The sequence below is a fragment of the Rhododendron vialii genome, chromosome 3a (genome assembly GCF_030253575.1).
Source record: "Rhododendron vialii isolate Sample 1 chromosome 3a, ASM3025357v1".
NCBI lineage: Eukaryota > Viridiplantae > Streptophyta > Magnoliopsida > Ericales > Ericaceae > Rhododendron > Rhododendron vialii.
The window spans coordinates 16,454,840-16,466,191 of NC_080559.1; the positions used below are offsets into that span (position 1 = coordinate 16,454,840).

The window sequence follows — 11,352 nt, forward strand, 5'->3', positions numbered from 1 at the left end:
GGGAATTGATTTCTACACTCCATTTTTTTTATAACCACACTCTCTTTTTTGAATTTTAGCGTTGAAAGTGTATGAATTTTTTTTGATAAAAGACAAAAAAGAAGTGTGAATATAAAAAAAGAGAGTGTAGAAACTAATTCCTTCATTTTATTAAGATAAAGAATGATATAAAAATCAAGTCTTTATTTATTTGCTTTATTTAGCTTATATATTTTATAATTGCTAATTAATTTGAACACCACGAGGCTTCTAAATTCTGAATATGAAACTTCATTTCTTATTCAATATCTTTTTCTTTAATTATATTTTTCTATCAACTAGCGATTTACCCGTTTGATACATGAGACCAAAAAAATTCATATTAATTTTTTTCTTAAACTATATTTTCTATCAACTAACGGTGTAGTCGTTCAATACATGGGAACGGGAAAAAATACCAATGTAATTTTTTGATCCCGTGCATCAAACGGATACATCGCTAGTAGAAAAAAGGAGTGAGTTTTGTTCACCATCCATTTAAGAGAGTAAACATTATTCTCATTCCTATTAGTTGTAAACTTGTAATGATGTGGATCCCACCACAAAGTGTGTAAATCCCACTACAAAGTAATGTCATGCTTACCAAAAAATATATTGCACGGGTAGAACTTACACTATTTCAATCAATAAAAAAGACGGTAATATTCAACCTCTTAGGAAAATTGCACTAAAAAAAGGAAAGAGAGATAGGAGATAGGATTTTGACAAAAAATAATACTGGAGTAGTACTACTCCGTATTAAAGGGAGAGGAGAGAGGAGACTCTGACGGTAGCAATCATCTTTTGTAGTTGTACAGGTGGTAACCGGTTTGTTCATTTGGGAGTGAAGGGTTGAGATTATTTTTGGAAATCCAATGGCTAGAATGATTTGGGGGCATCATGGTCTTCACAGCCGAACCACCCTCGTCCTCCTCTTCAAATCCATCCTTCTTTCCTCTTCGTTCTCACCGTTTCCCCTTCTGTTTCTCTTTCTACATCTCACAAATTGAAGGTCGTCTCTCTCAATCAACATCAATTCAACTCACCGACGCCGGATTAAGGTACCCACCTTCACTGATCTTTTCCTTTCATTATTTTCTGTTTTAATTCCTTTTTTTCATATATTCATTGATTTTTCTATATTTTGTTGGAAGATGTAAAGAGTGGTGAATCAGTAATGGAAGTTTGGAGATACCCATCTGGTGGTTTTCTGATATTTCTTTTTTCTGAATACAACTTGTAAAATTCTTGGTTTCGAAAGAAGTGGTAGATGTTGAATTTCTTAGGAAAAACATTTAAGTGGGGTGAATTGTAGGGATAAATCATGTTGCGTAAATTTAGTCTACAGGTCATGAGTTCCAAGTTCCAACTGGGGAACCATTTTCTGCTTTTTCGCTTACAAAATCACATCCTAATCAATTGATTTTGTAGCCTTGCAGGCATACCTAGACTCTCCTTTGCAACGAAGGAAAACTCATAAGTCAAAACACAAACAGTTGTCTTACTCTCGTTGCCAATATCATGAAAACAAATTTTTTATTCTTTTTAGCGAGATTTGGTGATAGGTCCACTAAAGAAATTTCATAAGCCCACAAGTTCATCTATTAGTTTTGTAAGCCCACAAGTCCATCTATTAGTTTTGTAAGCCCACAAGTCCACACACACTAGGGTACCCTATGAAAGTGCCAAAATCTAAACTCTAGGATACCGTATGAAAGTACCTAAAATCCTAAACCCTATGAAAGTGCCTAAATCATTAAAATCCTATAATAGGAAAATGCACTCTAAAATCCTATGACAGTGCCTAAACCCTATTTACCCTAAAACCCCAGGGTATCTTAGAACAAACCTTCATCGTTTATTACATTTCTAATTCTCTGAATCAGGTTCGACAAATTTAGAGATGGCAAGAGTGGTCCTCTTTCGCCTTGTTCGATCCCAAGCATCCCATCATCATCCCACTTCCACAAACTTCCCCTTCCTCTCAGTCTCAGGTTCTCTCTCTCTCTCTCTCTCTCTCTCTCTCTCTCTCTCTCTCCCCGACTATTTTCATGCATTTGTTGGTGTGTATGTGTTCTAGTTCTTCCGTGTATCTCACTGTCACTGTGTTCAGAATCACGCATCTAGATCTCCGATTTTAGGAAACAAGTAAATTTTCTGGTTCACTGCTAATCCACTTTGTGAATAGTATGCCGGGGACTGATGTTGCTAATTTGGATATGCTTATAGAATCCCAAAATTGGTTCAGCTGAAAACTAGATACATGAATTTCTACTTGCATTGATATGTGGGAGACCGTTTACCTGGAAAATATATTAGGGGGATAGTTGGGGTAAACAAGAATTGGGACAGAAATGACTACAAGCATGGGCATGCCAACGTGCATCATGAACTAGAATATTTGAGTTAATGTATCTAGTATTCTCATTAAGTTCATGATTAAGATGAATAGTTGGGTTGAAAGGGATTCCAGTAGCTTAAAAATTCAATGTGGGTGGAAAGATTGAAGCGGCAGCCACCGAGGAAAAACATTGTGTGGTGCCAAACTTCGAGAAGTGACAAGTCCGTTGAGTTTCGGCGATGTTCTGATTTTTCGGAGCTGAAAGATAGATTTTTTTTTTTTTCCTGAGGTAAGTTTATTTTCATTGAAAAACAAACCATTACAGGAGCTAGGGGTATACCCCAGAAATAAAAAACAGTAAAACACTACAAACTCACAGGGACAAGACCTCCTAAAAAGCCAGCTAGCGAAGAGGAACTAGCTTGCAAAGAGGAAAACTAGAGCAAGGCAGATCCAAGTCCAGAAAAACTGGAGCCAACAGAGCCTTACCACCTAAGACCAAAACAGAGACAACACAAACGGTACATGATAAAGCAAACCAGGCCAACTGAACAATATAACTAACCAGTGGAAATACACTGAAAGAAATGTTCCATTGTATAAAAAGGAGCCTATTATGGTCAGTCATCTTAGTATTCTTCCAAGGGTTCAAACATCCCCTGATATCGCTTTCTATACCAGCAATCACCACAGAAGGATCACTGGCCAAATGTTGAAAGATTCAAGAATTCTTTTCCCTCCATTTAAGGTAAACCACAACAGCCAATTATAGTTTGCAAACTGATGCATGCTACCTCCACAATGTTCAGCAATCCAAGCAGATGCTTGTGTCAAAGATTGAGAGCCCTTAATACCAGCTTACACTGAAAATAATTCTACGCTTGATTTGCAAAGGAGCAGTTAAAAAACAGATGCATATGACCCTCATCAACAGCACTACACAACACATACTTGGGTTTAGGCGTTCAGCAATCAAACCCCATTCATGAAGTCTATCCGTAAAATGATTGACCATCGTGGGACATTTCCTTAAAACCAAACTGCTTTGAGCAAAGGAAAGATGAAACTTAGAAGTGAAAAAAGGAAAGAGGACCAATTATGTCGGTCAAAGTTATGAACCAATTTTTACCAGTCAAAAACTTCTTTTAGTAGTTAACATCTTCTTTTACTGGTCAAAATACCTGTGGTGATAAATTGTGCCAGAGGTCCACTCATCATTGCATTATCAATTTTTAGCGATCAAAATACTTTTTTCTGGTCAAAAGTGTGGGGATAAATTGTGCCAAACTAGTCATAAAAATTTAAGGGAACATTTACAGTTTAACAACTTTTTCACTCAAATACGTATTACAATTTATTTAGAGCATGTGCACCAATTGTGAGCAAAAATGCCTATGAATAGTACCAAAAATTTACTTTACCTATTCATATTCTCCTCCCACACTGCAGCAGCCTCCCTACTTTACCTACCCATACTCATCGCCCCAACCCAACACCCCCCCCCCCCCCCCCCTCCCTCTCTCTCTCCCAATCCTCAATCACCGCCACCGCCACCACCGTTGTCTCTGTTACCGGAGTGTTTACAAATCAGTGAATAAACGTATACCTAGAACAACAATCAAACCCTCTCTCTAATCGCTCGATCCTCTGGTCTCCGACACCAACATTGTCTCAACTTTGCTGTTGCGATCTGTTTCCAACACCGCCTTCCATCGCCGTTGTTCGGCTTCGATTTCTGCGTCACCGATCTGTGGGCTCCGATGTTATGAGTTTTGATGCGAGGGGCTCTTGGTTTCATCCTCTCATCGTCGATCGGTCTTTTTCAGTCACTTTCGGAGTCATCGATCAATGAATGCACAATCGCTGCCGACCTAGTCATAGGGAGAGAGAGAGAGAGAGAGGGGGAGAGAGAGAGAGAGAGAGAGAGAGAGAGAGAGGAGGAGGAGGAGGAGAGAGAAACAATAGTATTTTAGTTATACCTGTGGACCTCGGCAAAAATACCGAATGTATTTTCCCTTGCTCTTTACCTATTCTGTTGTACCATAGTTTTCTCACTTTGCATAGGTAAAGTACCTAAGATTGGGTGTTTAGCTAGTCTTTTGTACATGCTCTTACTACCAGAAACACCTAACAATTGAATTACAACAATTTTTTCTCAAACCTCATTCACACCGGAGGTCCATTCCACAATCTGTCGGCAACAGATTGTTCGACATTCTTCTGCCTCATTGAAGCCATGAGCAGTAACTTATTTGGATTATGACTTTGAAAAGAGTTGGGGTTTGGCCGAGGAGATTACATTGCTCAGATTGAATTTTTTTTCTGGGAATTTTAACATATTCACAGTTTATGTACTTCGACGAACTCATGGTTCAACCACTTTTGAAAGCTTCAACTCTGTTTGCTTAAACAATAAATAGTAATTTTAAAAGAATAAGTGAATTTCTACTACATGTTAATTATTCTTGTTTTGAATAGCTCATGTGAAGGCATCTTGCTGATAAATAGGTTAGTTTTTGTCACATTTTTGTTTTTGTGCTACTAAATTTTTTGTCTTTCAGTTATAGTTGGATGGAATTCAATCAATTCATCGATGAGTGTGATACTTTACCCTCCATTCCATTGCTTATGTTTGCGACATATACGTTTTATGAAGTGCATGGACACAAATGACCCATATTTTGCATTACTTTTCAAGGTGACCCTATTAGACTTCTTGAACTTGCGTCTAGCGATGAAGTTTTGTCTGCTCTTTCTCCAGAGTGGAGTTGGGAAAGGGGCCATCTATTCCCACCCCCTTTTGGTTAACCAATAATTCTCTAACCACACACAATTACACAAACTTTCTCACATCAAATATGGGGCCCACACACACTCAAATATGGGGCCCACACACCCAGTGTGTGGGACCGATTTTTGATGTGAGAGAGTTTGTGTGATTGTGTGCGTAAGTGTGTGTGGTAGTAGCATAGTTTGTCTCATAGTTATACTTTTGTATTGGAAATCAAACGACTTACTAAGCTTATCAACCGAGGCATATTAATGCCCATGCTCATTACAGTGGTGACACTGAAGTATGGCACATTCAATACCTATAGGAATTCTGTAATGCCCCAAATGACATTGCCAATGCTTTATGTAACACTATAACTACCATTTCAGTGTGATCTTTTGCAAATGGTCTTCTTAACAATGTCCAAGCTTCAGACGAGTTGTTCAGAAAAAGTTAAAAATCCCAGTTTGACGAGTGCTTGAGCTAGGGTCTATAACACCCCAGTCACCAATGAAGGACTGATGGGCGGGATGAGCCCAAGTGATCACCCTACCCAAATACTAAATTTCTTCATAATTGCAATTGTATTTCTCTTAGAAGTTTAAACCTATTTGGATTCGCCCATCCTATGTTGTCTTTCAAACCCTAACACCTGCCCGTCTAAGTTCCATTTAAAATGCGTTTTACATGAGGAAAGAGTGTTGAACATAATTTAGATTCAGACTTTTACGTAGTGGTAGAACGCTAGGTTTCTTATTTTGATTTTTAAAGAGATATAGATGCATAATATGCATCTATATAATCATATGCGATCCTTTTTCTTTTTTTTTATCATTGCATTATACGTTAATCAAAACATATATACGATAAATTTTATTATTATTTTTTTGCAATTTGTAATGGTATAAATGATACCTTCATTTATATGTTCCAAATTTTCTCTGTAACGGTCACCTGCCCAATACTCAAATCCTGTGTCTGTCCCTGCCGGTCACCATTTGTTGTCCATTTCCTCCAGCACCTTTTGTTGAATAATTATACTCATTTATGTATTTGAAAATATCTGTATACTTGCAACTGCATTTTTTATGTGAAGTGAAACCTTTGGTACTCCCTATACGTACCGGTCATGTTGGGCTGAATATACAAAATTCATGTCCAAGGGGTGAGAAGTTGTTCATTTGAAAACAAATCTAAATCAGGAATATCCTGGGGAGTTCTTTTTGAAACCCACGAGAACACTAACTTTCTGAAACCATCTCCCAGTATTCAATTGGCTGGATTAAATTGAAGTAGCAAGTTTTCTTATGTTCTATTGCTTGCTAAAATCAAGTTTTTCATTTATTGTCGTCTTGTTGTTTTCATATGGTGAGCCTCTGGAAATTGAGTGTAGCTTTTCGAAATGCTGATCATTCTATTTGCATTCGGTATATTACACATGGTCATGACACCAATAACTGTGTTGGTTTAATCCTTGACTAAGCTTGCCCTTTTGAGTAAAAAGAATCTTGATTGACTAAAACAATGCTGCCGTTGAGCTTTTGGCTTGGGTTTTATCTGATTTTCACTTTCAATTTGCCCATAACTGATAAAGCCCTTTTATTTGTTTGGATTGCTTAAGATTCAGTCCTTTTGCTGCTTCAGGCTATAATCCATGTAAGTTTGGGACACGTTCTCACTTGCAGAGTGCCAATAACATCCTTAACTCTTCTGCGCAATTTCCTGTTGCTCAAAAAAGATGGGCATCCCAATCCAGTGCAGCAGAAGATCACAACAAATTCGGCATTGCACCCCATAGAGGGGGAGAACCTAAGGACGATGATAAGGACACCAGTGGGATAGTTTATTACGGTCCAATCTCAAATACCCTAAAGCACGTGAAGCTGCTCTCTCTTTCCACCTGCTGCCTATCCGTATCTTTGGGCCCTGTCATAACGTTCATGACATCAACTGACACGAATGTGATCCTCAAGGGTGCAGTGGCATCTTCAGTTATATTCTTCAGTGCTTCGACCACCGCTGCTCTTCACTGGTTTGTGAGCCCTTATATTCACAAGCTGAGGTGGCAGCCCGGTTCAGACAGCTTTGAGGTTGAGATGATGTCATGGTTGGCAACATTTGTTCTGAAAACCATTAAGTTTGCGGATATCAGGATGCCGGAGACAAACAGGCCTTATGTGACATTTAAAGCAAATGGTGAGTTCTATTATGTTGATGTTGAGCATTGTCACAACAAAGCTCTGTTAGCGAGATTGACTCCACAGAAGGCGACTACTGATTCGGTTTTTAAAAATTTGTGATTGAGAAGATTTGGATGAGAACTACAAGTTTGTGTCTTGAGTGGCTGATTGCACTCGTGATCAGCTTTGAGAGTTGTGATGAAATTCTCTCTGTTTTAGGGTTTTGTCTAACATGACCAATTTTATTTTGGTTTTTGAGAATCAATAAACTCAATTTATGAGGTAACCCCTGCACATTCAATATGATGCATTTGAATTTTGATGTTTCAAACGATGCTCTACTTTGCGTAAGTGGTTGAGCATATTTCCTCAATTTGGCATTTTGCTCGTCATTTGTTTCTTGTTCTCTGTTGTCATTTATGTTTCTCCTTTTCCTTTCTGGGTTTGTTTGAACCTATGAAAAAGAAAAGGAAGGAAAGGAAAATTAATTTCTAAGATAAGCACAGTGGATTTTCGTTTACACTTTCCTCGAAGTTTTCTTATCCTTTCATTTCCTCAAGTTCCAAATGGGTGGTATCTCTGATATGGAGGAAAACCGTATAGTCTTTCCAGCTAAATAACATTCCAGCTTAGTGAAATCTTGCTGCGCTTCTGATATCTCTTTCCCTTCTTGAAGTTTGTTTATGTTTCAATTTTCCCTTCTTTTTTTTTTAAGTGTTTTGTTACATGTTCCTTCTGGAACCAGAATGCCTCCAGCAAAGTGCATGATTAATTAATTTTGTTTTTCTCGGATGCAGCATAACATTATGCCAGGAAACACAGGACAACCACGCCATTGCCAAACGTTCGATGTAGTAATCCTTCTTTTGCTCTCCAAGGAAAGGCGAAGTACTGTAGACCAGGCCATTGTCGAACGTTTGATGTGGTAATCCTTCTTTTGCTCTCCAAGGAAAGGTGAAGTCCTGTAGACCAGGACATGTGCCATGGCGCAAAGACTCTTTACTTGTCTAAAAGCGAGGGATGTTCTTAAAAGAGTTGCCAGGGACGGAGTCATATATATATTCCTCACCATAAGAGTAATCTTGTACAATATGATGACGCTGCTAAAGATGATGACTAACCTAGTTGTGACTCAGGCTATGAGTAGGTTGGACTGAACCATGTAAACCTAAGGAAGGAGGCAAACCAAACCCGGAAAAAGCACCTCCCTCCTGGCTAGCTAGCCTTGCAAGAGCGGGTGTGTACGTGGGAGAATAGAACTGAGCATCAAGGCTGGCTGCAAGAAGCCAAATCTAGAATTCAACTGGAAGTACCTTCTGTCATACTTCACTAAGTAATACTCCCTCCGTTCCTTTTTAAGTGTACTGCTTCGTAACTCCAACTTATTAAAAAGACATCATCATTACACTTTTCACATCAACTTTTTCTTCCACTTTCCCTATTTACCCATCATCATTACACTTTTACTCACTAACTTTTCAAAATAAAATTTACTTTTAGGGACAAAATAGACAATACACCAACTTTTACCTCCCTAACTTTACAAAATGGACACTTATTAAGGAACAGCCCAAAATGGAATACTGGACACAAAAAAAGGGACGGAGGGAGTAGGAGTATACGTATTAATTTGAGTTCAATGTTCCTGTGCCCAGATTTTTTTGACACCCCTGTTCCATTATTAGTATTATTTTTTTGACTGTTGAGTCGTGAGACCAAAATCTATTGAAGCACCATCCCGTGAATACTAGCTTCCAATAGTTTGGTCCATTTATATCGCTGAAGTCTAAACATTACAAGTTCCCAACAAATTACAGTGATGACAAAAACAATGAAACTAGCAGATGACATTAATAGCACTACAAAAAATTCATACAGTAGTAAGTTCCAACCTAAAACAACGTGTAATCATTGCAACAACCTTTTCTTTTCTTTTTTCTTTTGTCCCCTCTATCGGCAAAGAAGGTGAAACTTCCTTAATGATAACAAAACGGGACACGCAGTTTGCAAGGTTTCTAACTCAATAAACACTAACATAAAACCCCAGCCGATTTAAAACCATAAACCCCTAGCCAAACCCCATTCAAAACGAGTCCGGCTCCTCTCCAATCTATAGAGAATTGGAGGATCCTCCAATTGCACCTTATATTGCGACAGGTGGCATCTAATGCATTCAACGGTCAGGATTAACCTATTAACTCCCTTCCCAATTTTAGCTTATCTCGTACTCTACAGACACTCAATTACTCCTCAATTTTTTTAACGCCATATACCCTCCCGTTAACCCTGTTTCCCTCCCTCAATTTTCATGAGCCTCTATTTCCCTCCATCGTGAAAAGTAGATTTTCCCACCAAAAAGAGAAACATATGGAGATCCAAAACACTACCTTTATTTTCAATCGTATACTATCACTTTGTTCTGATTTCTTCGTCTATGACGGATTGATCATCAATTGGGGAGAGAGAGGTAAAAAGTTTTGTTTTTTCCATTATATTATTGACCGTAAATAATCAAGACCACTCTATTTTTGTATAACTAATTGTCTAATCTTTTCTCTAGGTGATGGATGAACAAAAACCTGGTGTAGAATCAAACTTTAACAGAGATGTAGATAATCACAATGACTCTGAGGATCGTATACCACATCTTGGTTTGGAATTCAATTCAGACGATGATGCCTTTTTCTTTTTACAACAACTATGCTTTCAAATTGAATTAAAACTTCACAAAATCAGACATCGAAAGAGAGTTGGGAAGAAACTTGCTGCAAAAATGAGATGCTCTGTTTTAAAAAGAAGAACACGTTGATGGGTAATGGAGAGATGAAAACCTTAAGGGGCAGGGTTAACGTGAGGAAGAAGACGTTAAGAAATTTGGAGAGTAATTGGGTGCCCGTAGAGTACGAGATGAGCTGAAATTGGGAAGGGAGTTAATCGGTTAATCCTGACCATTGAATGCATTAGATGCCACTTGTCGCAATATAAGGTGCAGATCCTCTAATTCCCTATAGATTGGAGAGGAGCTGGACTCGTTTCCACACACTGATTCTCTGCTGCTGTACCAACCGAATTCTTGTGCAAGTGGCTCGAAGAAGAAGAATAAATCTGGGGGACAATTTGCTGAGGCCCATGATCTTGAGGTCCTGTATCAATATACCTGGCCGCCTTTATGTTAAGGTCGACAACAGTATTCCTCTCCATCTCCTCCTCTGCCATCTCTTTTGCTATAAGCTCAACTAATTCCTTTCTAAATGCTTCTTCTACACTACGTGGTAAATCCTGATTCTGCCACTTATCACTTAGTGTAGTCCCCCACCAATTTTTGAATCCAAAACTTCGCACCCTGAGTCTGCAACCCACACGCCACCCATCGGACTTCAAGTTCACCGTCGCAAGACTCCTACCCACCTCCTCCGCCCAAACTTTCTCTGTAACGGGCTCTCTCCCCATCTCTAAAACCTCCTGAACGATCTGATCATCGAATATCACTCCTCCATGGACTTCACCCACAATCAAGTCATCCTTCTTCTCCCTGTCGTATGTTGAGTCCATTTTTGTTTCCCCCGTATGTATGGGGTGCCCCATTACATGGGGCTTCAATCACATTCACATCTTCCATCTTCCCACTATTGTCTATCGATTCTTCTTCTGTCGTTTTCACTGAACTTGGTGCCCCATTGTACGGGGCTTCAATCACATTCAAATCTTCCATCTTCCCAATATTGTCCACCGATTCTTCTACTGTCTTTTTTTCTGAACTGGGTGCCCCATTACATGGAGCTTCATTCACATTCAAATCCTCCATTTTCCCACTAATATCTAGCTGTTTTTCTACTTTTGTTTCCACCACATTGGGTACCCCAGTTGTTCCACAACCTCCACAAAAAAATGCACTTTGATTACCCAAAATCCCGAGCGCTTCTTGTTCTATCAATCTCTCATGACGCAGAGCCTCCCGCCCGGCTTTCCACCATGCTTCCTGACAGAGCTACCGCTGCTCCTCCCCTCCTGCGACCACCGCTGTTCCTCGCGTGACCAAC

The 11,352-nt window shown here is 39.0% G+C and overlaps 1 protein-coding gene across 6 annotated transcripts; it reads left to right on the plus strand.

Moving 5' to 3' along the window:
• Positions 1-812: 812 nt before the first annotated feature.
• LOC131318737 (uncharacterized) lies at positions 813-8,973 on the plus strand. 6 transcript variants are annotated; one of them, XR_009197801.1, is made up of 5 exons: positions 813-1,079; positions 1,905-2,012; positions 6,777-7,328; positions 8,110-8,645; positions 8,920-8,973. XR_009197801.1 is itself a non-coding variant. In XM_058348688.1 (4 exons), the coding sequence occupies exons 2-4, from the start codon at positions 1,922-1,924 to the stop codon at positions 8,112-8,114; spliced, it is 648 nt and encodes a 215-aa protein (XP_058204671.1). In that variant the 5' UTR covers positions 813-1,079; positions 1,905-1,921; the 3' UTR covers positions 8,115-8,973. The 6 variants fall into 6 exon arrangements, 4 of the variants coding, with proteins under 4 accessions (XP_058204671.1, XP_058204670.1, XP_058204669.1 ...); XR_009197800.1 differs by having other exon boundaries at positions 824-1,080; positions 1,901-2,012; XM_058348688.1 differs by having other exon boundaries at positions 8,110-8,973.
• The last annotated feature ends 2,379 nt before the right edge of the window (positions 8,974-11,352 follow it).

Excerpts from the sequence above, each read along its gene's own strand:
- LOC131318737 (XM_058348685.1), top strand. The coding sequence starts at position 919 with ATGGTCTTCACAGCCGAACCACCCTCGTCCTCCTCTTCAAATCCATCC. Across the intron at positions 1,081-1,900 it reads TCACCGACGCCGGATTAAGG|TCAGGTTCGACAAATTTAGA; the intron begins TACCCACCTTCA and ends TAATTCTCTGAA. Across the intron at positions 2,013-6,776 it reads CCCCTTCCTCTCAGTCTCAG|GCTATAATCCATGTAAGTTT; the intron begins GTTCTCTCTCTC and ends TTGCTGCTTCAG.